This window comes from Ceratotherium simum, chromosome 16 (genome assembly GCF_057802395.1).
Source record: "Ceratotherium simum simum isolate JZ-2026a chromosome 16, ASM5780239v1, whole genome shotgun sequence".
Lineage (NCBI taxonomy): Eukaryota > Metazoa > Chordata > Mammalia > Perissodactyla > Rhinocerotidae > Ceratotherium > Ceratotherium simum.
The window spans coordinates 14052136-14079530 of NC_141915.1; the positions used below are offsets into that span (position 1 = coordinate 14052136).

At 41.1% G+C, this 27395-nt stretch overlaps 1 protein-coding gene across 1 annotated transcript; it reads left to right on the plus strand.

Moving 5' to 3' along the window:
• Positions 1-112: 112 nt before the first annotated feature.
• NCBP3 (nuclear cap binding subunit 3) lies at positions 113-27395 on the plus strand. Its single transcript, XM_014789672.2, has 14 exons — positions 113-319; positions 2264-2329; positions 4243-4348; positions 12477-12602; positions 15534-15662; positions 15882-15958; positions 16689-16797; positions 19387-19486; positions 19770-19873; positions 21691-21994; positions 23339-23493; positions 24968-25129; positions 26245-26407; positions 26878-27395. Exons 1-14 carry the CDS (start codon positions 137-139, stop codon positions 26984-26986), a joined length of 1893 nt encoding a protein of 630 aa, XP_014645158.1. The 5' UTR covers positions 113-136; the 3' UTR covers positions 26987-27395.

Genomic DNA, 27395 nt, shown 5'->3' on the forward strand with positions numbered 1-27395 from the left:
CGCTGAAGGGGGCCTTCTAGCCGAAGCAGGCGACGCTCTAGATAGCGGCGGCGGCAGCACTGTGGCCAGTGGCGGCGGCGCTCTAGCCAGCTGGTGTGCGGGGCGGGGTACTCAGTGGTGCGGCCGGCGGGCGGCGATGGCGGCCGTACGGGGCCTGCGAGTGTCGGTGAAGGCGGAGGCCCCGGCGGGGCCGGCCCTGGGGCTCCCGTCGCCTGAGGCGGAGTCCAGTCTGGAGCGTGGCGAGCCGGAGCCCATGGAGGTGGAGGAGGGCGAGCTGGAGCTCGTGCCGGTGCGGCGCTCGCTGAAGGAACTGATCCCGGTACGGGGGGCGAGGGGGAGGTCGCCGAGAGACTGCCCCGCGCCGGAGCGGCCGGAAGGGGAGGCGGCGGGCGCCCGGGCCGGGGGAAGTCAGGAGACGGGAGAGGCGAGCGAGCGCCCGGGGGCGGGGGCCCCGGGCTTGAGGAGAGACGGGGAGCGGGAGAAAGGACGCCGGGGCGTCCGGAAATGGTGTCGAGGGGCTGAGGAGGTGGGGGAGAGCTGGGGGGCAGTTGAGGACACCCCCTCCGCTGCCCCTTGGAGCCAGTCTGTGCGAGGGGTGGGTGAGGAGGGGCGGGGATTGTCTGGGGCTTGAGATAAAGGGGGAGCCCGGGCGGGAACAGAACCAGGAGCGGCCCAGAAGGAGCTGTGGGCAGGCGCCGGCATCCAGGTCTCCCTGCGGGTCCAGCGCTGGTGGGGCTGTGTCTGTTAAACATTGCATTGGCGGTTTCTCTTGGGAGGGCTGGACTTGTCAGCAGCAGAAACTCGGTGTTTCTGTGGTGACTCGAGGGTCGTCTTGTCCCCGCGCAGCTCCACTGCTGTGTGGCACCTACGCCGGGGGCCCCAGCATCTGACCCTTAATGAAACCAAAACAGCAGCGAACCGGCAGTGGTGCTTGGTCCGTCTCTTATCACAATGGGATGGTGAGAGGTGTTTTGCTTGTGGTTTGGTGGTCCTCTGTCCGGTTCTTAGGGCTGGTCTCAGGCCTCCATGGCTCCTCTCATTTACTTAATTTCTCGCCCAACACGAACGACTTTTTACTGCATGTCAGCAAGTCTTGCTTTTAGACTGAAATTATGAAAAAAGGTGAAGGTAGGATCACAAATGATATACAGAGATAGCAAAGGATAATGACTCTGGTGACAACAATTAACGTAGTGGCGTTTTACCATTTACCACATTAGATCATTTAAATGTCACTGCACTTGTGAAGTAGACATTATCATCTCTTTATTCATTCAGTTCAGTATGCATTTGTTGCATCCCCCACTGTGTGCCAGGCACAGCCCCAAGCACTTGGTCAAGATCAGACTCCCTCCTGGAGTTTATGTTTCAGCTGGGGGACACAAGGAAAAAAATAATTTCCCATAGTGATAAGTGCTATGAAGAAAACGAAACATGTTAATGAGATTGAGAATGTAGAAGTCAGGGAGGGTGTGCAGAGCAGGAAGCCGAATGGGATAGGATGGTCAGGGAAGTCCTCTGAAATAGTGACATTTAAGCTGAACCCTAAAGGACAAACAGGAGCCAACCGTGTGCAGGTTTGGAAGAGAGTGGTCCCGGCAGGGGCAACAGTAAGCCCAAAGGCTCTGAGATGGGAACAAGATTGTTTTGTTGGAGAAACGGAAAGTTCTGGAGTGCAAATGGGAGAGCAGTAAAAGAGGTCAGGAAGGTAGGCAGACACCACAGAGGAGACGTAGGCCCAGAGAGGCCAAAGGAATTGTACGGTGTCGTGTAATCACTGAACCTCAGAGCTGCCACTCGAGTCCTCGGCTTCCCAGTCCCATCTTTTCACAGCCCTGTACTGTGTTTTCCCCAGGAGGTCTAGGTGAGTCTGGACTTGCTGCATTTTGGTGAAGACTTGTGCTCCACCTGGTGGCCCAGCATGATGAGTTTGTTCAGTCTGGGCTGGGGAGACAAATGACCGTGCCTCATCCCAGACATTTTTCGTGGAAGCCTTTAGATTTTCATTTACATGGACACCTTTAGTAGATGGAATTACTTAAGGTTTTGGACAGGCTCTGATCTAGGAAAGACTTCTCGTTAGAGAGGTGGATTGCTACCATGGAGTCACTGAGACAGGCTTCCTTGTAATAAGAGGTTGTCAGGGTGGGGGAAGGATTGCTGAAAAGAATGACTATCCAAAAGGAATCGGTTGTCAGGCTGTCTTTTATCAAGTTTTTCCTCAGTTGCCATCAGCATTTCTTACCCTTCCCCCTCGTGTTAGGACACAAGCAGAAGATATGAAAACAAGGCTGGCAGCTTCATCACTGGAATCGATGTCACCTCCAAGGTAAGACAGACCATGATTTATTTATTCGTTTTGATAAGCAGGTGAACTTAATGAACTTGGTCCTAAGACTTGTAGAACAGCAATTATTCTTTACCTCCTTTTTTCTTTTGTTGCTGGATTAAAAAATTTTTATTTAATTTAAATTTCTTTTTACACAATGATGCTCTCATGCATCCTGAAAATATCCGGGCAGCATTTGTATGTTCTCACATCCATGAAAAGATAAAATAACCCTACCTAGATGCCTGTGCTTAACCACATCCAAGAGAAAGTTCTGCACTGGGAATGCTTTTTTTATGCTATGTCCGTTATTTAAAAATGTGTATGCTGTTTCCACGTAAATGAAACAAAACATGAAAAATGCCTGGCACATAGTAGGCCTTTAGTAAATGTCTTTATTCCTCACTGGTTGCAGGCTTTCAAAAATAGGATTTCCTAATTGTGTGGCTGTCTAAACTTTGAAGGCCAAGTCAGCTGAATTATTCTCAGTACCTAGGAGTATTGCCTTTTATCTAGTGATTGCTATTACTAGATTACCAGCTTCATTGTAACTCCTCACAGAGCCAAACCTATAATTTTCCTTATTATGAACAGTTAATACACATTTGTTGTTTTAATTGGTGATATGCAACTTAGACATTCTTTTCAATTTTAATGTGTGCATTTAAATTCGGAACAGAATTTGAATTATAAGTCTGAATAATAGTACTATATTACTATATTAGATGTGTGGAAGCAAAAATAAAAGTAAATATGTCATGCTTACCTTTTTTGTATTTTATCTGGGTCTCAATTTGTCTCAGATTTCTTAAAGGCCAAAAGAAAGAACTGATCATCTTTTAGACAGACAAGAAAATAGAATAAATTGAAGATGTTTTCTTCTTGTAATTGAAAAAGAAGTAGACTCTGTACAGCTTGCCATTGTATAAAACAAATTTATGGGAGAAGGGGTGGTAGCCCTAGAATTGGTACTTAAGTGGTTACTAAAGGAAGGTAGATTAGTTGTTTGCACTGGGAAGACTTCAGTGAAGAAAATTAGCATAGCTATTGGGAAATAACAGAAGTGTTGCTGCTTTACCAATCCCCACAAGCTTTCTATACTCAGACCTTCAATTAGTGTGGCAAAGTCAGTATACAATTAGGGAAGGGTTCCTAAGAGCCATCAGAAACCCACAGTCAGACCTGGGTTTATTTTAGTTTTTGGAAAAAAACTTACAAAGCTGATTACTTTGTTTTTCAGTGAAGCGTCAATGCTTCTTGTCACTTAAAGATGAAAACTGGCAATTCCATGGACACAAGCCTAGAATAGAGGAGAGAGTTTCTTTGCTTCAATGTTATTTTTAAATGAGGAAAGAGCTTTAGGGAGTGGACTGCTCAGGCAGACATAATGTGATAGGTGTGATTACCATGCACACAGACTATGTGAAATGGGGGTGGTGGTGGGGCTTCTAGAAATAGCACTGAGATCAGAAGATCTGCCCCTTTTCTAGCTGAAGTACCTCCAGCAAACCTTTTAACTTTTTTGTGCCTCAGTTTCTCCACCTGGCAAATTGGGATGTTAAGATTGTTTAGTTGTAATTTCTTTGCATGGTTGCTAATAGTAAATGAAATGTCAGAGAGCCAAAGGATTATTCATTACTCATTGAATCAACAAATATTCATTGAATTCCTGCTATGCCCCAGACATAGTGATAGGTATTGAATCATCATGGAGATTATTACAAATTACATCACTATAAGTGTATGCCCTCGCAGTCATTGACCATGAATATCCAGTTCTCTGCAAAAATTATTAAAGGCCTAATGTTGCTTATTTCTTCCGATTTATTTTAGGGTTGTCACTGGTGCATCATGTTGTGTTTGAGTTTTAACTTTCCTCTTCCATTTACTTCTTTGACTTCTATGTCTTCTAGGAAGCAATTGAAAAGAAAGAACAGCGAGCCAAGCGCTTCCATTTTCGATCAGAAGTAAATCTTGCCCAAAGAAATGTAGCCTTGGACCGAGACATGATGAAGAAAGGTACAGGGTGTTTGGGGGGAATTTTTCCACATTTTCCTGCTATGGGCTTATGCTTCTAGCCTGGCCTTGCGTGTCTAGTCCTCATCCAAATACTCCCAAAGGAAGGGACTTGTGAAGGCTCCATTTCTGAGGTGACCTGTTTAGAGTTGAGCTGCTGTTAGCTGTGTCTCACATGTTAAAGCTGGAAAAAGAAGAGATTGTCTTGTCTGAGGAGGCCCAGAGAAAGTCACCAGTTAGTAGCAGAGCTAAGATTAGAACCTGTGCTTCTATGGACTCTTACTCATTTTCTGCGTTTATCGTAGAAGTGTTAACTTTCCTTTGCCTTTAAATGTAGTGTAAGTGTGTCACAGTGAGACTTTCTTTTAGGAGATTCAGAGCAATACTGGAATTGATGGAGGAAAGCCATTAACATTTCTGTTGATACAGGCTTGTGATCTATTTTTGTGTTTTGTTAGGGTATTTTGCTTGCTAGAACTTACCCTGAATTATCATATATAGTAATCTGCCCTAGTCTTCCAAAGCAATTTATAAATAAAAGGAAAAATTATCACCTTTTTAGTGAGTTCATAGCCGTATTCTGCTCTAAGAGAAGTCAGTGAATGCACAGGGGCTTGCTCTGTTGTATTTACAAATTTGGGTATTTGTGAAGGGCGTAATAGGTAGCCCTCTGAATGCATGTTAAAGATCTCTGCTTTGCTGTGTGAGTTTCTCTAGGCTTGTTTGGTTGATAAAAACATGTTGAATGAATGAAAGAATAGCTACTATTTGTTGAGAACTTCCTCTCTTACCAGGCACTGTGTTAATTACCACATTACATATTCATTTCTTATTCATTTCTCACAATAACCCTATGAGGAATGTATTTCTATCCCTATTTTACAAAGAAGGAAACAGGCTCAAAGAAGTTTGGCAAATGCCCAGCGTTATGCAGCTAGTAAAAGTGGAGTCAGGATTTGCACCCAGGTTTATCTGACTCTGAAGCCTTGCTGTTAACTACTTCGCGCTGTTGCCTTACAATACGTGATATGAGACCATAGACCCAAATCTCCTCAGTCCCTCCCACTGGGCAGAGTAGCTTGGATGCGGAGTTCAACTCTGGACACTGCTTTACTCTTTTTCTGCATGATGAGTTCAAGTTGGAAATACGACCTTGCTTCCTTTGCAGGCTGGGTTTCCAGGAGTCTGCTTGAGTGGATTTGTGTTTCAGGAAAAGTCTTGTGAAGGCCAAGGACGCTGGCCTGCTCGTTGTGCAGCTCGGCATGCGTGTGCCTGCACAGTCTGGGCCCAGCTAGACCTCTGAGGCCTCTCTCACATGCCGCCTTGAAAGCACCATAGTTTTGCCACACCTGTTTACCTCTAGTCCTGTGAGCATTCCTTGTGACATCTTGCCTCTGATCTTGTTTATGCCTTTCACTCTGCTGGTTTGCCCTTGTTTGTCCCCAGGCTTTGTCTGGTTCAGATGTCACTTCCTCTGTGAGGCATCCCTAATTACCCACTCAAATTTCTCTCCCACCTCTCTTGGAGCTTTTTAGGGTGCTAAGTCCTCCTGGAATCTAGTCTCAGTCTTTGTGAATGAACCTTTTTAGGTCTCAGTCTCCTTGTCTGTAAAATGGGAATGTGAAACCTACCTGAATAGGGTCACTTTCAGAGTTAAATTTTAATTAAGCAAAAAAAACTTTTTTTTTTTTTTTGGAAAAGCAATCCTGATCTCATGGTTCTAAAGATATTCCTAAAAAGCAATAGATGTGCCTGTGGCGAGTTGCTCATTAGGACTTGTTTTTCATCCAAGAGGCAGCATGGCCTAGGTTAATATTTCTGAACTTTGGAGAACCCTGTTGCCTATCCCGGATCAATTTAAATTAGAATTGGGGGGTTGGATAGGTCTCAGAAATAGTTATTATTTTTATATCTCCCCAGGTAATTCTAATGTACAGTCAGGATTGAGAATCATTGGTGGTGTGGTTAAAAGCATGGGTTCTGAAGCCTGACTGCCTGTATTCAAATCCTGACTTGTCACTTTCTTGCTCTGTGACCTTGGGCAAATTATTTATCTTCTAGGAACCTCAGTTTCTCATCTGGAAAGGCAGATAACAGTAGTTCTTATCTTATAGGGTTGTTGGGAGGCTCTAACAAATGTTACAGTTCTTAGAGTGATGTCTGGCACATAATAGGTGTCCAGTAAACGTTAGTTATTATTTTCATCATCTGGTGTTCTCCGTCTTCCAAGCAGTCATCTAAGTGGCCCAGCCTCTTTGGAGAATGGGGACATTGGAATAAGCATCTTGACTCCTGCAGTCGTACCAGGTGTCAAGCTATTTCTTCTTTTTATTATTAATACCAGCAATAATAAAAGATACCATTTGATAAATGCTTACTATGTGCCACTCACTCTGCTATGTGGTTAACTTATCCTTTCAACAGCCCTGTGAGGGGAAAGTATTTATCATTTCTGTTTTACTGATGAGGAAACTAAGGTGCTGAGAGGTTGAGAAACTCGAAGTAGCAAGGCTGGGATTTGAAGGCTGATCTGACTGAAGCCTATGTTCCTAACCTCTCTGCCAGCATTCAGGGACATAGTTGGAATAGGCTGCACTAGACCATTCTGCATCAGGAGTGACTTGCTGCTCTTGAGTGAGTAGCAAGTGTCAAGCAGGTCTGGTGTCCTTATCCCCAAGATCAAAGCTGTCATGGTTGGAAGGGACCTTAACGGTCATCTAGACCAACCTCCTGCCAAGCGCTGGAGGCCTTTTGGCAAAGTTCCCAATAGTCTTTTGGCCTCTGCCTGAACGTTTCCTAGTGATGGGACAAGGACTATTTATGAGGCAGTCAGTCCTGTTTTTAGATTCCTCATGTTGAGCAGAAATTGCTTTTAGTAATTTCTGTCTGTTAGTTACTGTGTGACTCTTAGAACAACATTAAGTCGGTTCCTCATTCGCACAATGACCCTTCAGGTGAGGGAATGGGTAGCCCATCCCTTAACTTTCTTTATGTGACATGACTTTCTGGTCTCCCTCTTCTAGACTCTTTCCGGTTTCTAAATGTCCTTCATAAGGTAAGATGTAGATTCCAAATATGGTTGGATTCACGGAGAGTATGGCAGGACTATTACTATAGTCTCTATCATAGCCATTTCATAGTGTTGTATTCATCTTCTGGTCAACCAAAGGACCCAGGTCTTTTCCCCAGGAATTGCACCCATCAACACAGTCTTTCTCATCTTGTACTTGAGGCGCTTTAAAGAAATTACTCCTTTTTATTTATCTCCATTAAATTACATCTTATTGATTTCAAGACTCCATTTCAGCCTATTGAGTTAATTTTCATCTTAACTCTACCTTTCACCATTTTAGCTGTACTACTCATTTTGGTATGCATGGCTTCTGTACTTTATCCAGTTGTTGGTAAATGTTGAACAGGATAATCCTGTATCATGCCATGAAGCATAGGTCCATGAATTATAGGTCTTATTCTATTATCAGGCCCACATTTCATTTTATTGTCATGAGGAACTAGGTTGTATGCCTTAATGAACTCAGGGTAGAACACCATCTGTGGTATTCTTTGAATTTCTTGTCCTGGTAATCTTATCAAAAAAAGAAAAGAAGTTAGTGTGACTTGCTTCTTAGTGAACTCGTGTCATTTCTTAGGGGAAAGACTTGATCTTAAGGGATCATAGATTCTGTCTGATAAGCTATTTTTTTTTAATGTCAGAAAATGACATTAATCTTTTCAGTCTGTGGTTTGGGAATTTCTCTTTTCCTCTTTTATGAAAATCAGACAGGATTAGCCCTTCTCAAGGCTTTAAGGTACTTCATGCCTTCTCTGTGACTTTTTAGAGATTATCTACCTAATTTCTACTTAATTCTGAAAATGCAGCTTAGTGTTTGAGTCAGTACACAGTACATTGGGATGTAATGCTGGACTAGGAGATTTAAATCTATTAAAACTAATTCTTATGCTGTTGTCACCCATCTTGGGTTTTAGTTCTTACTTAATAATAGCTAGTCTGCTGTCAATTAGTAAAATAGATAGCAAAATAGATCAACAGTTCTGCCATTTTTCTTGTATCATCTTCCCAAAACGATGTTGCTCCAAACACTTAAAAAAAAAAAAAAAAGCCATCAGCATTTTTGATGAGCCTATTTACTCTGAATTACTATAACTTTTTTTTTTTCCCCTGGTGAGGAAGATTGGCCCTGAGCTAACATCTGTTGCCAGTCTTCCTCTTTTTGCTTGAGGAAGATTGTCCCTGAGCTAACATCTATGCCAGTCTTACTCTATTTTGTATGTGGGACACCTGCCACAGCATGGCTTAATGAGCGGTGCGTAGGTCCATGCCTGGGATCCAAACCTGCAAACCCTGGGCTGCCAAAGCAGAGCACATACACTTAACCACTACGCCACTGGGCTGGCCCCTGAACTATAACTTTTTCTTCATTAGATGTTATGCAAGCAATTCATGTTCACCAAAGAAAATTTGGAAAGTAGAGTAAGAAGAAAAGTTGCCCACAGTTCACCACTCAAGCCCAGTCATTGTCAACATTTTGTGTATTTGCTTCTAATTTTTTCTGGGTGTGAACTTTTTTTTATTCCCTTTGTAGTCATACTGCTTTTTCCCTTTTCAGTTGACAGTCCAGCATCAGCATTTTCCATGTAACTGGATAGCCTGATGTTAGTCTTTCAGATTCTTTCATTTCTTGCTTTCATTCTCTTACATTTGTCATTAGTAATTTGTAATTAGTAATAATCTCCCATATTCTTGGTGAGTTGTGCTCACCTCAGCTTTGCTGTCTTCTCTTTCTTTGGGATCACCTCTCATGCTCTGAGTTACTGTATTATACAGTGTCTCCCCAGTTTTTTGATCTGAGGCCTTGGGATTGGCTACTTTTTCTCTGGATTTTCAAAACATCTGCTTTCCTGAAGACTTGAGTTTTATGTCCTACTACCTGTCATTCATTGTCTTCTTATTAGAAAGTCCAAGATGACCTCACTGCCTTGCTTGTAGTCAGCACTCAGTAAATGTCTAGTCCTCATTCCCCAGTGCGTCTCTTCACTGCCCCCCAGCAATTAGCCCTTTCTCATTGGTTGGGCATAAATCTAGATGCCTTCTTTGTGGCTTTGTTTTATTTTAAGTAGTGACATTGTCAGCAAGGTAAGGAAGTATTGAGTGGTCTTGGGCAGTCTTCTATCAGATCTTGAGCTTAACGAAGTTTCCGTCTCTAGTGGATCTTGCCACTGTCAGTCAGTTTGGTTCTCTTTTGAGAATGAACCTTTCTTACCCTCCAGCTGATTGACTAGTTTGTCTGTGCAGTGATACGGCTTTTGCATCTCTTTTTTATATCTTTACCTGCTTCTTTTGAATAAGATTGTCCATTACCCATTTCTGGATGTATATACCGTTCTTTCTACGTTAAAATATAGACATCTGAGGCCAGAAGTTTTGTTCCTTACACTCTTTTCCCTTTTGTTTTTAAGCTATTTCTTCACCTGTAGATTTTTTTTAATGTTGTAATGTTTTATTAGAACAATGCTATGATGTTATTGGTATTTATTTTTTGTCATTTCGTTTGGTCTTTATTTTCTCTACTTGTCTCATTTGTGATTAAATCCTTGTTAGCAGATCAACAAATCTCCTACAAGATATTTTCTCCCTGATCCTCGCTCTGTTCCCTCTGCTATCACCAGGAGCTCTCCTTGTTGTTTTTAACCTTCTTTAGGACCATCTCTTTACTTCCCATAGGATCTGTTTCTTCCAAAGTCATGGCTTTTAGCTTGAAGAACTGAGAAGGCTCCCTGGGCCAAACTGAATTTCCCATCCTGCATTTTAGAATTACTCTGGGTATCTGTTGTGGACATCCGTCTCATTTGGGCCTCTGTTCACTGTTCCACTGCTGGCCGCTAATAGAGATTTGATGGTATCTCTGTCTTCATCAGTCTGGCTGGCAGAAGGGTGCTCACCTGACTTAGTCTGGTCACACTTACAGGGCTCCCATTAAACCTATCTTTTACTCTTCAAAATGACAAAATAACTATTAAAAAAATTTTATCTGGGGCCGGCCTGGTGGTGCAAGCGGTTGGGTGCGCGCGCTCTGCTGCGGCGGCCCGGGGTTCGCTGGTTCGGATCCCGGGCGCGCACCGACGCACTGCTTTGGCGAGCCATGCTGTGGCGGCGACCCATATAAAGTGGAGGAGGATGCGCACGGATGTTAGCCCAGGGCCGTCTTCCTCGGCAAAAAAAGAGGAGGATTGGCGGATGTTAGCACAGGGCTGATCTCCTCACAAAAAAAAAAAAAAAAAAATTTTATCTGCGAGTATTCACATATATTTTAAGTTCATTTGTTTTAAATAAAAGTAGTATATGACATACAAAAACATACTTGGGAGTAATGGGCATTGAATTCGTAACAGAATTACTTGGGAGAAGGGAGGGAGAAGAAGGGATGTGGAGCAGTTACATAGGCCCCAGTTGTATAAGTAGTGTTTTATTTCCCTCAAATATTTTAAAGAAATTAGGCGTAAAGCTAGGTGGTGGAGATACAAGTATTTAAAAATTTTTTTGTATTATTGATATATTTGCATATTTCACAATTAAAAAGATTAAATGAGATATTGTACTTACAGTATTTAATGAAAAATTAACACAATCTTGGTAAGGCTGAGGTTCCTTTTTGACCACAGCCTTCAATCTTTCTTCTTCCCCAGAGGTAACAACTATTATTAATGTGGAGTGAATCACACTAGGCCTTTTTCTAGGTATTTGTATACACAAATATGTACCCTTAGAAAATGTATGGTGGGGGCTGGCCCCGTGGCTTAGCGGTTAAGTGCGTGCGCTCCGCTGCTGGCGGCCCGGGTTCGGATCCCGGGCGCGCACCGACGCACCGCTTCTCCAGCCATGCTGAGGCCGCGTCCCACATACAGCAACTAGAAGGCTGTGCAACTATGACATACAACTATCTACTGGGGCTTTGTGGGGAGAATAAATAAATAAATAAAATCTTTAAAAAAAAAAAAAATGTATGGTGGTGTTTATGTTTTAATTTTTTTGATGTCGTCATATTGTATGTATTTTCTGCATTTTGCTTTTTTCACTCGATAGTATGTCTTAGAATCTTTCCATGGTATATAATAAATTATTGTTTTTAACTACATAATGTTCTATAATATGGATAAACCATGATTCATTTAATATGGATAAACCATAATTTATTACTCTGATAACTACTGGGTTATTAGAAATAGGGCTGCAGTGAACATCTCTGTGTGAGCTATTCTGCAAAACCCACATGTGTTTAGGGTAGATACTGAGGAGTAGAATTCCTATGCCTGTAGGGCATGTGGGCTCAATCACAATTGTCATAGACACTCCCCATTTGCCCTTCAGAGTGCCCGTGCCACTTCACACTCCCACCAGCAGAGGGCTCTTTTCCTCCCACACTGCCAACAGTTGATGCTAAAAGATACAAATGTAAAGAAAAATCTGGTCAGTGCAAGCTGGTATCTTGTTTTAATGTGCCTTTTCCTGATTAGTGATGAGGTCCACCATCTTCTTGTATGTTATTGGCCTTTTGTATTTCCTTTTGTGTGAATTGCCTGCTCATGTCCTTTGCTCATTTTTATTTTGGACTGTCATTTTCTCATTGATTTGTAGGATTTCTTTACTCTAGTGTCATACTTTGCTTATATCCAGGGGCAGTGTCTCTTCTTTTCTCAATTGTCTTCACTATTGCACATTTCTCTTTGACATACATTTAAAAAATTTTAGAATCAGCTTGTCAAGTTCAATGAATAATCCTGTTGAATTTGGGATTGCTTTAATTTACAAATTACTATAGGTTAATTTTGGGAAACGTATCATGTATTTTACCAACGCCATGTGTTTAATCTTTCTCAGCCTAATATGCCTGTTCTGAATTAAATCATTTGCTACATGCTGTTGGTCTGTGATAAAAATTATAATAGTTTACCTAACTGCTCTGTCTCGTTTTCTTTTGAAATAATTGTCATCTCTTTCAGCATACTTCTTTTCTAAATACATTTTATCTGAACTATTATAAAGGGGTACTGGTGGGATGTTCAATGGTGGGTGGGAAAATTCTATCATCTTTTCTGTGTGTTGTTTTTCTAGCGATCCCCAAAGTGAGACTGGAGACAATCTACATTTGTGGAGTAGATGAGATGAGTACCCAGGATATCTTTTCGTATTTTAAAGAATATCCTCCAGCTCACATTGAATGGTTGGATGATACCTCCTGTAAGTACACTCAAGTTTTCTGTTGAATATATTTTTGTTTATGATTCTGAGTTCTTTTTTTTTTTCGAGGAAGACTGGCCCTGTGCTAACATCTGTTGCCAATCTTCCTCTTTTTTTTTCCTTTTTCTCGCCAAAGCCCCAGTACATAGTTGTGTGTCATAGTTGTAGAGTTGTAGCTCTTCTATATGAGATGCTGCCTCAGCATGGCTTGATGAGCAGTGCATAGGTTGGCGCCCAGGATCTGAACCTGTGAACCCTGGGCTGCAGAGGCATAACGTGCGCACTTAACCACTGCACCACCGGGCTGGCCCCTAGTTCTTGCCATCTCAGATGGTGAATAATTATGGCTCAGACTACAGACGGTCCCCGACTTAATAATGGTTCAACTTACAATTTTTCGTCTTGAAGATGCTGTGAAAGCGATACACATTGAGTAGAAACTGTAGTACTTCGAATTTTGAATTTTGATGTTTTCCCGGGCTAGCGATATGCCATATGATACTCTCTCATGGTGCTGGGCAGCGGTAGCAAGCTGCAGCTCCCAGTCAGCTACGTGCTCATGGAGGTAAACAACCGATATGCTTACAACTGTAAGCATTTTTCACTTTCAGTACAGTATTCAATAAATTACAAGAGATATTCAACACTTCGCAAAAATAGGCTTTGTGTTAGAGGATTTTACCCAACGTAGGCTAATGTAAGAGTTCTGAGCACATTTTATTTAGGCTAGGCTAGCTATGATGTTCGGTAGGTTAGGTGTATTAAGTGCATCTTTGGCTTACGGTATTTTCAACTTACGATGGGTCTGTCAGGACATAACCCTCATCATAAGTCAAGGAACATCCGTGGTTATCTACGCCTAAGCTCTGCCCTTAGCCTAGGAGAGAAAAAATTGCCCATTGATGAGAACCAGAGTGCCTTAATGAGTCTGCCAAATCTTACTGCATGAGGTATTCCAGGTCAGCTCAGAGTTAGTGACCAGCGCTCTAGGCAGTTGGTTGCTGGCGTCTGAGTCTAGTGTACATGGTTGAGGTCTCTTTAACACCCACAATTTCCCAAGAAAGGGGAAGATCCAACGGTTTAGACTTGGGGCTGCGTTTTCAAGGCCTAACTTTTTCATTGCAACTTGCCATATAGCTATTCAGAGGGCTGGCTCTTCCTCAGCGTCTCTGACCTAGAGCTAAACCAGCACCCTCTGACACTGTACCAGACCTCTCACCTCTGCTTGCTTTGGAACTTCACCTGCTTGCCCTAGCCTGTGAACTGTCCAACTTTTGAGCTAATTTTTTTTTTTTTTGGTGAGGAAGATCAGCCCTGAGCTAACATCCATGCTAATCCTCCTCTTTTTGCTGAGGAAGACCGGCTCTGAGCTAACATCTATTGCCAATCCTCTTCCTTTTTTTTCCCCAAAGCCGCAGTAGATAGTTGTATGTCATAGTTGCACATCCTTCTAGTTGCTGTTTGTGGGACGTGGCGTCAGCATGGCCAGAGAAGCAGTGCCTCGGTGCGCGCCTGGGATCTGAACCTGGGCCGACAGCAGCGGAGGGCGCCCACTTAACCGCTAAGCCACAGGGCCGGCCCAAGCTAACTGTAATTTTTAACTTGCCTCCTCACTCCAAGTCTGGCCTGCCCTCTGGTAACCACTCTACTGGCTTCTTGTCTTGACTCACTTCTAGTCTGGCTTTACTTACTGCCAGCTTGCTGACCTACTAGGTTGTACCCTGGATTGCAGCCTGGTTTTCCCAGCTGCTTTCTTACAAAATGTTGATTCAGGGTTTTCATTGAAAGAAGAAGAAACATGACTGAGTAAAAGATTTTTCTCCTTTTTTCTTTTTGCTTAATTTACACCATCCAAATCAGGGGTTAGCAAATCTTTTTCCATAAAGGACTGGACAGTAACTATTTTGGGCTTTGCAGGCCATACAGTCTGTCGTGTCTACTCAGCTCTGCCATTGTAACATGGAAGCAGCCACAGACAATATGTGATTGAGCCTGGCTGTCTTCTGTAGAACTTTATGTACAAAAACATGGTGGATGTGTAGTTTGTTGTACATTAATTATACCTAAATAAAGCTGGTACAGATATAAATAGACAGACAAATAAATAACAGGTGGTGGGCTGGATTTGGCCTGCAGGTTAGTTTGCTGACTCCTGATTTAAGTCATTAAAACCATAACTAAAGGCTATTAAAGTCAGAGGGACCCTTATAATTACCCAGTTCAACTACCTCACATGGTACATCAGAAACTGAGAAACAGAGAAGGGAAATTGTTTGCCCAAGGCCATGTGGCATGTTAGTAACAAAAGTGAGAATCTTTAGACCTTAATTTCCCAAACTGAGATATAAGGGTAACATAAGTTTGAGAAATGCTGTTTTAAACAAGACTTCTTATAACCTTTTTCTTGCTAAATTCTTTTCCTTAAAGAAGCAAATTAAATTAGTTGCTACAAAGTCAAGTGGCTGTCGTGCCTCCGTTGTTTATATTCCATGGATACCATCATCACCCACACTTGACAATGGGGGAACATCATTTAATGTGTCCAAATGACAAGGAACAGCATAAGGCTTCCCTGTAGGGGCAGTAGTAGGATAATCCAGATTTGTTTGATAATTATCATCGTCATCAAGACCTGCTAACACTACGTAGCACTCACTGTATGCCAGGCAATTGTAATGTACAGAACTCTTTTTCATGGAATACTTGACCATTATTTTGTGGAACCCAGTTTGGGAATGTAGCTCTAGGCTAATTTCATCAAAGAGATTTTACTAATACTTTCTGTACTTCCTTTCATGAGTTGGTTTGTACATTTACTGATGCCAGTCTGTAGCTATATGAGGCTGTATCAGTGAATATGATGAAGTCTCAGCTCTCAGAAAACTTACCATTTGGATGTGATGTAACCTTTTATTTTACATTTTGTTTTAGGTAATGTGGTTTGGCTGGATGAAATGACAGCCACACGAGCCCTTATCAATATGAGCTCTCTGCCAGCCCTGGATAAGATAAGAAGCAGGGATGCCAATGAGGACAAGTCATCTGAGAAAAGTAAAAAAGGTAACTGAACACAAAGGAGGGACTTTCAGGCTAAAAGTCCTGTTGTTTACACAGTCAGTTTGTGTTTCTGTGCAGAGCATTATGTGGCATTTCATCGTCAGTTATTTCTGAAATAAGCTATGATGCTTTGGATCGTCAGTAAATAGGAGGAGAAAATGTTGGACTTTTAAATTGTATGAGATGGTGTTATGTTATCTTGTCCCTCACATTCCATTTTAGACAAGCAGGAAGACAGTTCAGATGATGATGAGGCTGAAGAAGGAGAAGTTGACGATGAGAACTCAAGTGATGTAGAGGTTAGTAATAGGGCAAAGATATATGTAAGGTTTTACTGTAAAAAACTGTCTTTTTATTTAAGGCTTAAAGACTTAGTTTTATTCTTCCTGTAGCTTTCGTCATTAGTCCTTCTGAGGGTGCACCAGGCTCTTGGCCTTTAAGTTCGTGTGACTGTAATGTATGGTTTGTCTTGAGATCTTAGAATAGTACTCACACTTCTGTATGAAAGAAAATGCTTTTATTTAGAAATAACTTTGAAGTGTTATTTAATCAGTAAAATTAAGAAAAAGCAAGTAATGGCATATTTCCTAATGGAGTATGTACTATTGTTGGAAATATTAAAGTGTGTTCATTTAAAAAATATTTATTGAGTGCATACCATATACCAAATTTTAGGTGCTGGAGATATAGCATCAAGTGAAACAAAGTCCTTGCCCTCTGGAGCCTACATTCTAGTGGGGAAGACAGACAGTTCACACATACGCAGATACCTAATATAAAGTCAGGAAGTGGTGAGTGCTGTGAAGAAAAGTAAAGGAGGGTAAGCAGATAGAGAATGAAGGAGGCTATTCTTGTAGACAGGGTGGTCAGGGAAGACCTCTGACTTAGAAGGTCTACAGAGGAACTAGTGCTGTGATGCTAATGAGTATTATTAAGGTAGAACGCTGTCTTAATCAATGGTAACTTTGCTACTGAATAAATATGAAAAAGGCTTTAATTTTTATATTGAAAATGCTCTTTTTTCTTAAGTTGGACACGTTATCTCAGGTAGAAGAAGAATCTTTGCTAAGAAACGATCTTCGTCCAGCTAACAAACTTGCTAAAGGAAATAGGTTATTCATGAGATTTGCTACAAAAGGTAAATGTGATATTTGGAATTGATTTTTATTTTTAGTTATAATTTTATTTTTTCCCCCAAAGCCCCAGTAGATAGTTGTATGTCATAGCTGCACATCCTTTTAGTTGCTGTATGTGGGACGCAGCCTCAGCATGGTCGGAGAAGCGGTGTGTCTGTGCGCGCCCGGGATCCGAACCCGGGCCACCAGCAGCGGAGTGCGCGCACTTAACCGCTAAGCCACGGGGCCAGCCCTGATTTTTATTTTTAATCAAAGTGATTTATTGCTGAGTGACATCCTTCTCTTTTGAATCGGAAGTTAGATCAAGTAGTCTCAAAGTCCCTCCAATATTACACCCCCTGTAATATTCTGTGCTTACGAAATGGTGGCTTGCTCTCTGAGTTGAATTTCAGACTTTGAAAGTGAATATTAGCTATTTGTATACTTTTGTGATTTCTGCCTAAAGTATGTTATTTTCTGTTAAAGCTGGTTTGCCCCATGTGCATTTCAGCCAATTTATCATTTGAACTATGAAAACTTTTTAAAATTATATATTTTTGTTTGTCACAGCAATATCCTCCTGAACATTGCTAATAGTGCTTTTCAACTCTAATTCTCTAAGGAATTAAATTAAAAGCCTCTTACAATTTGTAAGGCTTTTTATGCATGATGATTTTGGTGCACATTAACAATATATATGTGCGTGTGTGTGTGTATTGGCTTTTCAAATCATTTGAGAGTTAATTGGAAACGACAACCCTTTACCTCTGAATACTTCAATATGTATTTTTGAAGAATAAGGACTTTGTCTTAGATATAGTTATCAAAATCAGGAAATTTAACGTTAATACAATACTATTACCTAATCCATAGTCCACACTCAGGTTTTGTCAGTTGTTCCAGTAACTCCCCCACTCTCTATATTAAAACTGCATGGCACACGGTGAGTGCTGTGTAAGTGTTAGCAATTCTTGGTGATGATGATGGTGATGGTGATGATTGTCAAATAGATTTGGATTATTCTTTCTACTACTCTCCCGCTAAACTAGGATCCACTCGAGGACTATTTAAGTGTGCTGTGTCTCCTTAGTCTCCCTGAATATGGAACTACTTCTCTCTTGTTTTCCTTGACTGAGACATTTTTAGAGTGTTGGCTCAGTATTTTATAGACTTCCCCTCAGTTTGGGTTTGTCTGATGTCTCCTCCTGATTAAATTCGAGTTGTGCCTTTTAGGCAAGAATACCACAGAAGTGATGTTGTGGCATTTTCAATGCATCATATCAGGAAGGACATGATATTTATTTGTCCTATTCCCAGGGAGGTTAAATTTTATCACTTAAGGTAATGATCGCCAGGTTTCTCCACTGTAAAGTTACCCTTTTTCCATTTGTGATTTAAATATTTGTGGGGAGATACTTTGAGATTATGTAACTAGCCTGCTGCTCATCAAACTTCCGTGCAATAGCTTTAGCATCCATTGATGACTTTTGAACTCTCATTTCTTTGTTAGTTGGCAGTCTGCTGTAAGAAAGAGCTTTCCCTTTTTACCCATTTATTTATTTACTTATTTATGCAGTTTAGGCTCATGGCATCTTGTTTTATTCAACTGGTCATCATCCATTACTATCGTTATTTTGGTTCACATGTTGTCTTGGATTTGGGCAGTAGAGCCCCTTCAAGCTGTGTTCTTTTGACATGCCTCCATGATTCTTTGAGCACTTTCCTACTTTGTGGCACAATAAAACATCTTGTTTTTCCAGACTCAACTTGTGCTTTCCCTGCCCCAGATCTGGAATCAGCCATTTCTCCAAGGAGCTTGTGGGCATGTGTTTTTGTAGGGTGAACATACTGGTTTGTGCTGCTAAGTTTATCCATGGCACTGGATACATTGCCTTGGTGTTCGTCCTTTGCAGTGAGTGAGTGCCCAAGGAGCTGTCCCAGACCTTTACGTTACGAAAATGCGTGTCATCAGTGACCACCTTTCCTTTCTATTAACTGGCATCTTAACTTGACAGCTGGGATCCTTTCTACATTTACTCATTTGAGTGGCTGTTTGAGTGCATTCTAGATACATGGTGCTCTGCTGTTTTCTTTAAGCCATTTTGAGGAACATCACGATAAACTGGAAAAATGGTTTACAAAATGTATGGAATTATGTATGATCTGTTTCTTTAACCCTGATTCTGTGTTATTGGAGTGTTGTCATTCAGAAACAAGTATCATCTCTCAGAGGACAGTGAAAATGCCACCTCTTCTAGAAGCATTTTTGATTCTGAACACCCGTAGTAACTGAAGCTCTCTTATGCTTCTTGGAACCTTTTATATTGTATTTTTTTTTTCTTTTAAGTATTTTCTCTATGAAGTCAGTCAATTCCTTAACAGCACCTTAACCTCATTCATGTCTGTATTTGGTCCACCCCCTCCACACTGCACTGCTTTAGTAGGCACTTAGGGAATGTTTATAGTGCATCTTTCCCTTTTGTTGGGAGATTGTGCTGATCTGATCCAAGCTATGGAAAACATTCTTTCTTTTATTTATTTTTTTTGGAACCTTTCAACATTGTCTTCACACCCACAGAAAATCCTAGGTAACTGTTGTAATTAATTTTTAGATGACAAAAAGGAACTTGGAGCAGCCAGAAGAAGTCAGTATTACATGAAATATGGGAATCCAAATTACGGAGGCATGAAAGGAATTCTTAGTAATTCTTGGTGAGTCCAAAACCTTAAAATACAATAGTTTAAATAGTACCTAAGCTTTTCTTAATCCTTCAGTTGATATTCTGCAGTGGAATGTGTGGACTCAAAGGAAGACAAGAAGAAAGAATTCAAGATTCTTAACTGTGGTAAACGGTGTGAAAATGCTGAGTTTGTTTCACGTAAAATGTCTCTGTTTTAGCACCTAACATTGCGTCAGTGTGTAGTTGAAATTAATTAGTGGATTTCAAGGTCCTTGTTGGTTTTTCATCATGTGCTTATTTTGGGAATGTTGCAGGAAGCGAAGATATCATTCCCGTCGCATTCAGCGGGATGTGATCAAGAAGAGAGCCCTGATTGGGGATGACGTTGGCTTGACATCCTATAAACACCGACATTCCGGTAGTTGCCTGCTCAGCTCTTGGGTAGACACATGTTTGGCTCCCGAAATCATATTTTTATTCTTAACACAGTCTTTTAAGGTTCCAAACTTTATCATCCTCTCTTCCTTGCCCTCACCCTCTGCCAACATATAGGAAAGTAAGTCAAGTCACGATTAATTTTAAATTGCCCATACAAAGAGGTCAAATGATTTTATAAAAGCTGTTCTAACAAAAGAGGCCAGATGTGACTTAAGAAAAGTTTTATTTTAATTTTCCCTAGGAATCCAATTTTTCTACTATTAATATCACAGTCTGCATGAAAAAAGTGTTTTAAATTATTTTATTAGATGAGCTAATTTAATTGTTCCTTTGGTAAAGAAAATAGGCTGCTTGCTATGTCTAGTGTTTACACTTATTGGCATGTGCACGTGAATGCCTCAGTAAAGTGAGATACCTTGACTTGGGTTTCATTTCATTTCTTCTTTCTTTCTTGCTCGTAGTGCTTCTTGTAAAGAACATTTTCATTATGTTTTATAAAGATTTTTTTTTTTATTTTAAACCTAATCTGTAGAATCTTCTACAAGCTTTGTAAAACTAACCAAGTCAGCATACAAACAGGGAATAACGTATTCACATTCATCGTTGTAACAGGACAGGGAGAGGTGGAGTCTATGCATTTTTAAAAATTTAATGCGTTTATCCAAAATTGTATATTTGAAATCTGCATCTTAATAACGCACGTACTTTTCTGTTACACAGTTACACTGTTCCAATTTCTAGGTTACTCTAAGATATTTTCATCGTATAACCTTTATATTCATATTAAAGAAATTAAAAAGCAAAGTGCCCCTAATGCTAGCACTCTAATATAACAACTGATTTCATTTTACATTTTTCCTATTTGTCTCTTTTCATATTAAATGATAATTGTTGTGGACATATATTTTATGGTCTGCGTTTTCCACTTATAAGCATTTTCCCATGAACTTTTAAAAGTACAGTTGATTTTCATTATTTGTGGTGGTTGTGTTCTATAAAGTCATGATGATCCTTGAAATAGCAAATACTAAACCATTCAGAGACTCTGGTCACACCATTTTCATCAACTGATCAATATATAGCCTTGTTTGATGTGTGTTTCTGTTTAAAGACACCTTATTTAATACATATTGTTGATTCGTTAACATTGGACTCATGGCCAACAGCACTATAACTCACGCCTGAAGGAGGCTTATCTAACATGTATTTTCTCCATAAGGCACATCATAACCTTCTTGTACTTAGGAACACTAGACAGCTTTGGCACTACACTTGGAAGCCATTTTAAGGAGTGAAATCACCAAGAAAAGCCACAAAAATGTGGAAAAGTAGCACTCAATAGACTGCAAAAAGGACGCTTGTTTACAGCATGAGAGATGAAACAAGAAGGCAGAACATTGCTTGTTTGACCTCAGCTGGGAACATGCATGTCTGGTGACTCAAAATTTTTTCCACTCTATGCATGTCCACAAATGACCACGAAAGCACCATGAGTATTGATTCTAGAGTTACAAGTAAATTTGGCAAATTCACAAATATAGAATCTATGCATAATGATGATTGACTGTATTTTAGATAACTTTGTGAAAGTGCATCAGGCTGCTAGATCATACTTTACCTAGCCATTTTTCTGTTGTAGGTATCAGAATGGTAACCAGATTAGCAGTATAGATACTGCTCCAATAAAATCTTGGGCATGGGAATCCCATCTTTTGGAAAAGTTTATCGATGTAGAATAGAAAATCAGACTTGTTAGTTTTAGTGCTTTTCCTAATGTTTTTTGGTTAAATTCCTTAGGACTAGTGAATGTTCCTGAGGAGCCCATTGAAGAGGAGGAAGAGGAAGAGGAGGAGGAAGAGGAGGAGGAGGACCAGGACATGGATGCAGACGACAGGGTGGTGGTAGAGTACCATGAGGAGCTCCCAGCTCTCAAACAGCCCCGGGGGGGGAGCACATCTAGGCGGTCCAGTGCCAGCAGCTCAGACTCTGATGAAATGGACTATGATCTAGAACTGAAAATGATTTCCACTCCTTCACCAAAGAAAAGCATGAAAATGACTATGTATGCTGATGAAGTGGAATCTCAATTGAAAAATATTAGGTAAAAATATTTTTCCTTTTTATCAATACTGGCTTTTAATTTGATTTTAAATACCAATTACTAACTTCTTCATTTTACAATCACTTTTATCTATTCTAATTTCAGTCCTTTGTAGAATTTGAATAAAAGCATCTGATTTTCCCTCTTAAGTATACAAGAAGTGATCCTTGTTATAAAAACTATAGTCAATATACAAAGTGAAAATCACCTATAATCTCATCCTTTCCCAAGATAATGATAGTAAGCAGTTGGGTGAATAACCTTCCTGCTAGTTTTATGCATATTCATAGCACGTGGAGAAATTATAGGTATATTTGTACAAAAATGAAGTCATGCTATTTATATTGTTTTGCAATATGCTTTTTCCATTTAATGTATTGTAGACATCTGATGTTTTTTCAACTGTGTGTAATCCATTGTTTGAAAGTATCGTGATTTATTTAACCAATCCCTTATTGATGGGCATTTAGGTTTCTATATTCTTACTGTTGCACTAATTAGATAAATTCCTTGAATTCTAGTTATTGCACAAAACAATTGTGCATGTTTTAAAATGTGGTATTGCTAAATTTCCTTCCACAAAGATTTTACTCACATTACCACCTGTTACCTACATACTCACCAACCTTAGGTAGTATCACTCTTCCTAGTTTTTGCTAATTTCATGGATTAAAAAAATACAATTATTTTAATATGCATTTCTTTGATGACTAGTGGGGATGAGCAAATTCCTGAGGGCAGATAGCATTTGCACAACTCAAAGAGTTGGAGTCTGGGGCGCTCTCTCTAGGTGTTCTTGGTGGTATATTTGGGAAAAGGAAAAAAAACATTCAGCCTGGTTTGTTTGTATTGCTTTGTTCACATCCTTATTTTTAGTTTTTGGAGAACTTTCCAATAGCAAATGCTGCCAGAATAATGCTGATCCCCAGCATGGTAGCAGATGTCTTTGACAGAGAAGTCTGCCCCTTAAAGAAGGGGGTTATAGACTCTGTTGTATCTTGACTACAGTGAAATCACAGCCTGGATGAGCAGAAGCCTTGAGCCCTTTGTAGGCCTCTAGTTAACATTTGTCCCAGGAGAACGGGGCTCACAGTTATGTGCTCTGCAATGGTTTACAGATGCCATGTCAGGAAACCACTCTGGGAAACTCAGGAACCTGCTCGCCCGACTGGCCTCTTTATAGCAGGCTGATGATGGTTTTTGTAAGCAAATAATTACTGTAAGTGAATGCTGGCCATATTAGATTGGGTTTCTTAAATTGTTTTCACTAAAATTTATGAGATTGTTGCATGGGCATCGTCCCACAGTTGAAGTTGGTTAACTATGCTCTTTTATTTTTTAAAGGAACTCCATGAGGGCAGATACTGTATCCACAAGCAATATCAAAAACCGAATTGGTAACAAATTGCTGCCCGAGAAGTTTGCAGATGTCCGACATTTGTTAGATGAAAAACGTCAGCACACACGTCCACGGCCACCCGGCAGCAGCACTAAATCAGGTATTGTGTTCACTTGTGTTTCTGGGCTTCGTGCTGAGCTCCGGAAAGCAAATTGGGGCAGGGATAGGTTCTTGGATAACATTGCCGTTTGTGTACCTGTTTGGTTGTCCTGGCTCATCACTTCTAAATTTGGGGTTAAGCGCTGAAACTTCAGGACATGAAAATTAATCAGACTTTTGTGATACTAGCTTTCAATATTTTTGTCCCAAGCAATTATTTTATTCTGTATGTCATTGGTATACTTTATACATAAGGATGATAGAAATTAAGTTGGGTGGTTGTATAAATGGTTAAGAATTTGAACTAGATAGTTTATCCGTGCACATACACGTACAGTGGGTACTTGGCTATGCCTGCTATGTGCCGGGCCCTGGGCTAGGTGCTGGAAGTGTTAGAAGTCTTTGGAGGGGATGCAAAGTCATCACAGAACTCCGATGGAGAAATGCGAGCGTGCACATTCAGATAATTCCACTCCAAAGCAGGATAGAGTAAGTGTCTGATAAGTCTGTAAGTAGTGGGCTGTGAGAGCAGAGAGGGGAGGTTGGTCTACTGGGGGAATTGTGGAAGGCTTCTTAGAGAAAGTGGCTTTAGAGCGAGGCCTTGGGGAGGGAATAGGATCTCAGTTGGCAAACCTAGTTTTTTGAGGTGGTAAATAACCTGATCTTATGTCTATTTTAGAAAGATAACTTGGTGGCAGGGTAGGGTGGGGTAGAGAATTAAGGAAGGAAGGAGGCCTGAACTAGGTCGAGGACAGTGGAGACAGAATGGATGAGAACGTCAAACCTTGTGAAGGAAAAAAGACTCAGCAGTGGGAAGTGAGGAAGGAAAGGGAGAAAAGCCAAGGGGCCCAGACCTGAGGGACTGGAAAGATGGGGATGCTTGCTGTCTGGGAGAATGAGCAAGAATAAGAAAGCCCCAGCACAATGACTTGCTAATAAACGTGTTTTTTTTTTGTTGCTGTTATTGTTAGGGGTGAGTGCAAGAGGACAGGCAGATTTCTGAGGGGATTGGGGGAAAAACAAATTTGATTTGGGACATCTTCCCTTGGTCGTTTGCTTTTTGCCAATCTCATTGCGTTTATTGTTAAATGTAATAACTTTCTTGAGAACTTATATGTTCAAAGATTGTGGCTTTTGCCCTCAGGGAACTTCCGGTATTGCTTATTAGCTGAAATGTTTGTAAATTATTTCGTCTGCTCAGTTCTACTTAAAAAACCAAACAGTTATTCTGCCTTAGAAATTCCTTTCTGGAGCAGTCAGCTGAGATTGTTTTCCCCTGAGAGCCTCTGTGTCTGAATTTCCTGGGGGATCGAGACTGATTATGGAGAGACAAGGCTTTTAGAAGCCTGACTGTGTTGGACCCTGTATCCTCACTTGGCGAGATTTGGCACCAGGTTCTGTAGAGATCTCAGGTTGACAGTACAGGTAGCAAAGCATACAACTTTGTCACAGTGGTACTTTTTTTCTTTTTCTAGATATACGCCAGCGATTAGGAAAAAGACCATATTCTCCAGAAAAGGCTTTTAGTACTAACCCCGTCATTCGGAGAGAGCCCTTTTCTGATGTACATAGTAGGCTAGGTGTTCCCAGGCAAGACATTAAAGGCCTCTACTCTGATACTCGGGAAAAGAAATCAGGTTGGTAACACTTAAAACTGATGGGGATGGGAATTGGGTAAGAGCAGGGACAATGGGTGTAGCATAGAAATACTTTGTTAGCAGGAGGCAGGAAACAGCATATGCCAAAAATAAATTATTTTTCCTCTTCTATTATAATCATTATCATCGTCCTTCTCTTCCTCGTCATCATCATGACGATAACAACATGGAAAATTTAGAAAATAGGAAAAAAAACCCACCCTGTTTCTTTCTAGGTTGTAACACAAATTCTTTTTAGTTTCATGTATGCTATTCCAGTCTTTGCCATATACATAGCCTACTTTTTTCAAATAGCATTTTATGGTAATCATTTTTCCACATTGTTATAGTCTTTATAAATAAAGCTTTTAATTACCTTATAGTGTGGCTATATTATGAAATTCTAAACACATATTTCTCTGTTGTTAGATATTAATGAAGTATGTTTAAAAAATTAATGGATAGGGGCCGGTCCAGTGGCGCAATGGTTAAGTTCGCATGTTCTGCTTCAGTGTCCCAGGGTTCGCCAGTTCGGATCTTGGGTGCGGACCTACTCACTGCTCATCAAGCCATGCTGAGGCGGCATCCCACATAGAGCAACTAGAAGGATGTACAACTATGACATACAACTATCTACTGGGGCTTTGGGGAGAAAAAAGGAGGAAGATTGGCAACAGATGTTAGCTCAGGGCCAATCTTCCTCAAAAAAAAAAAAATTAATGGATAGTGGGGCAGAATCTCTGCAAGTTTACAGTATAGCGGGCCCATCAATCTGCAGAATGTTATATCTGGGAATGATCTGGGAATGGCCTGCTTCCGGCAGAATGACACTACACAGGATGGTGAGTCTCACCAGGGAGAGGCAGATGTAGCATCGACAGCCTCCCAGGTGATTCTAATATGCCTAGCGTAGGGGGCACAAGTCCCCTAGCTGTGAGTATCTCCCACAGTTTGCAGGCAGGGGACTGCAGCCAGGGAAAAGAGGTTGGTCGCAGGTCCCACAAACCTCCCAATGTCTCCTGTACATCAGGTGTCAGCAGTGCCCCTGCTTCCTCAGTACTACCCCGTTTCTCAGCATTGACTGCCAAAACTGAAATGCCTTCTCACCCAAACAGGTAGTTTATGGACTCGCTTAGGATCTGCACCCAAGACCAAAGAAAAAAACACGAAGAAAGTGGATCCCAGGGCGCCCGGCACTGAGGAAGATGACTCTGAGCTGCAAAGGGCATGGGGGGCTCTGATTAAGGAGAAAGAACAGTCTCGCCAAAAGAAGAGCCGGTTAGATAACTTACCATCTCTCCAGATTGAAGTTAGTCGGGAAAGCAGCTCTGCTTCAGAGGCAGAGTCCTGATGCCCTTGGGACCGATGGCAGCTGCCCTAAAGCCTGACATGCTTGTGCAGGGTGGGGCGCACAGTAGGACCCTCCCCCTGCAGGAGTTGGCACCCCTCCCGTTCTTACTCGTACAGTCACCCTCAGCTCTTGCTACTTCAGCAAGACGTCTTAAGAATGTGACGTGTTTTGAAGGGCATCTATCTATCTATCTTTTGCTGCAGAGTAATAGTTCTGGGCCCTCAATTCTTTTCCCACCACCCCACAAGCTTTACCCTTTGAGGAAGAGGCAGCCCTCCAGATTTTGTAGACGTTTTTCTTAATATTTTTAACATTGTGTCTTTTAAAAGAAATGTTTTACACAGTTCATCCAAAGAGCAGAGAACTGAACTTCTCACTATTGCCTTGGCCCTGACAGCTGTTACCAGCACCCTTTTCCCAAGAAAAGTCAATTCCCAGGTGCTAATTGGACAGCCTTCGAGGGGGAAGATGAGGGAAGCTGCCAGCTCACCCTTCCAGGACCCTAGTGTGGGGGCCGACTCTCATGGACCTGACTGCAGAGGTGCACCAGTGCTGCCCAGGTAGATAAGAGACGCAGCGTCGATCGTGCTTCTGGTCCTCCCTGGGGATTTCTGTTAGGGGCCTCTTATTAGTGATCAGCTTGAAGTGAAGATCAAGTTCAGTGCTGTGGGATTTTTAGGAAAAATAAACTGTGACTTCTGGATTTGGGGTGGATTTTTGTGCTAGGGGCGGGGTCATGGGTTAATGTTGAACAATTTTTAAGTCTGTATTATGTTTAAAAAATATTAATGATTTAAAAGTTTAAATTTTTAATTTTTATATGTGAAAATACTTCCTGTTGGCTACAAAGGAAACTCAAGTGGTGTCTTCTTGTGTGCTGTTAAATATATATTATATACTTTGGAAGAAGGCAAA

What these genes read in the sequence shown, in the direction of transcription:
- NCBP3 (XM_014789672.2), top strand. Translation starts at nt 137, where the DNA reads ATGGCGGCCGTACGGGGCCTGCGAGTGTCGGTGAAGGCGGAGGCCCCG. An exon ending in GAATCGATGTCACCTCCAAG is followed by an intron (nt 2,330 to 4,242) that starts GTAAGACAGACC and finishes TATGTCTTCTAG; the next exon opens with GAAGCAATTGAAAAGAAAGA. An exon ending in TCTCAATTGAAAAATATTAG is followed by an intron (nt 21,995 to 23,338) that starts GTAAAAATATTT and finishes TATTTTTTAAAG; the next exon opens with GAACTCCATGAGGGCAGATA.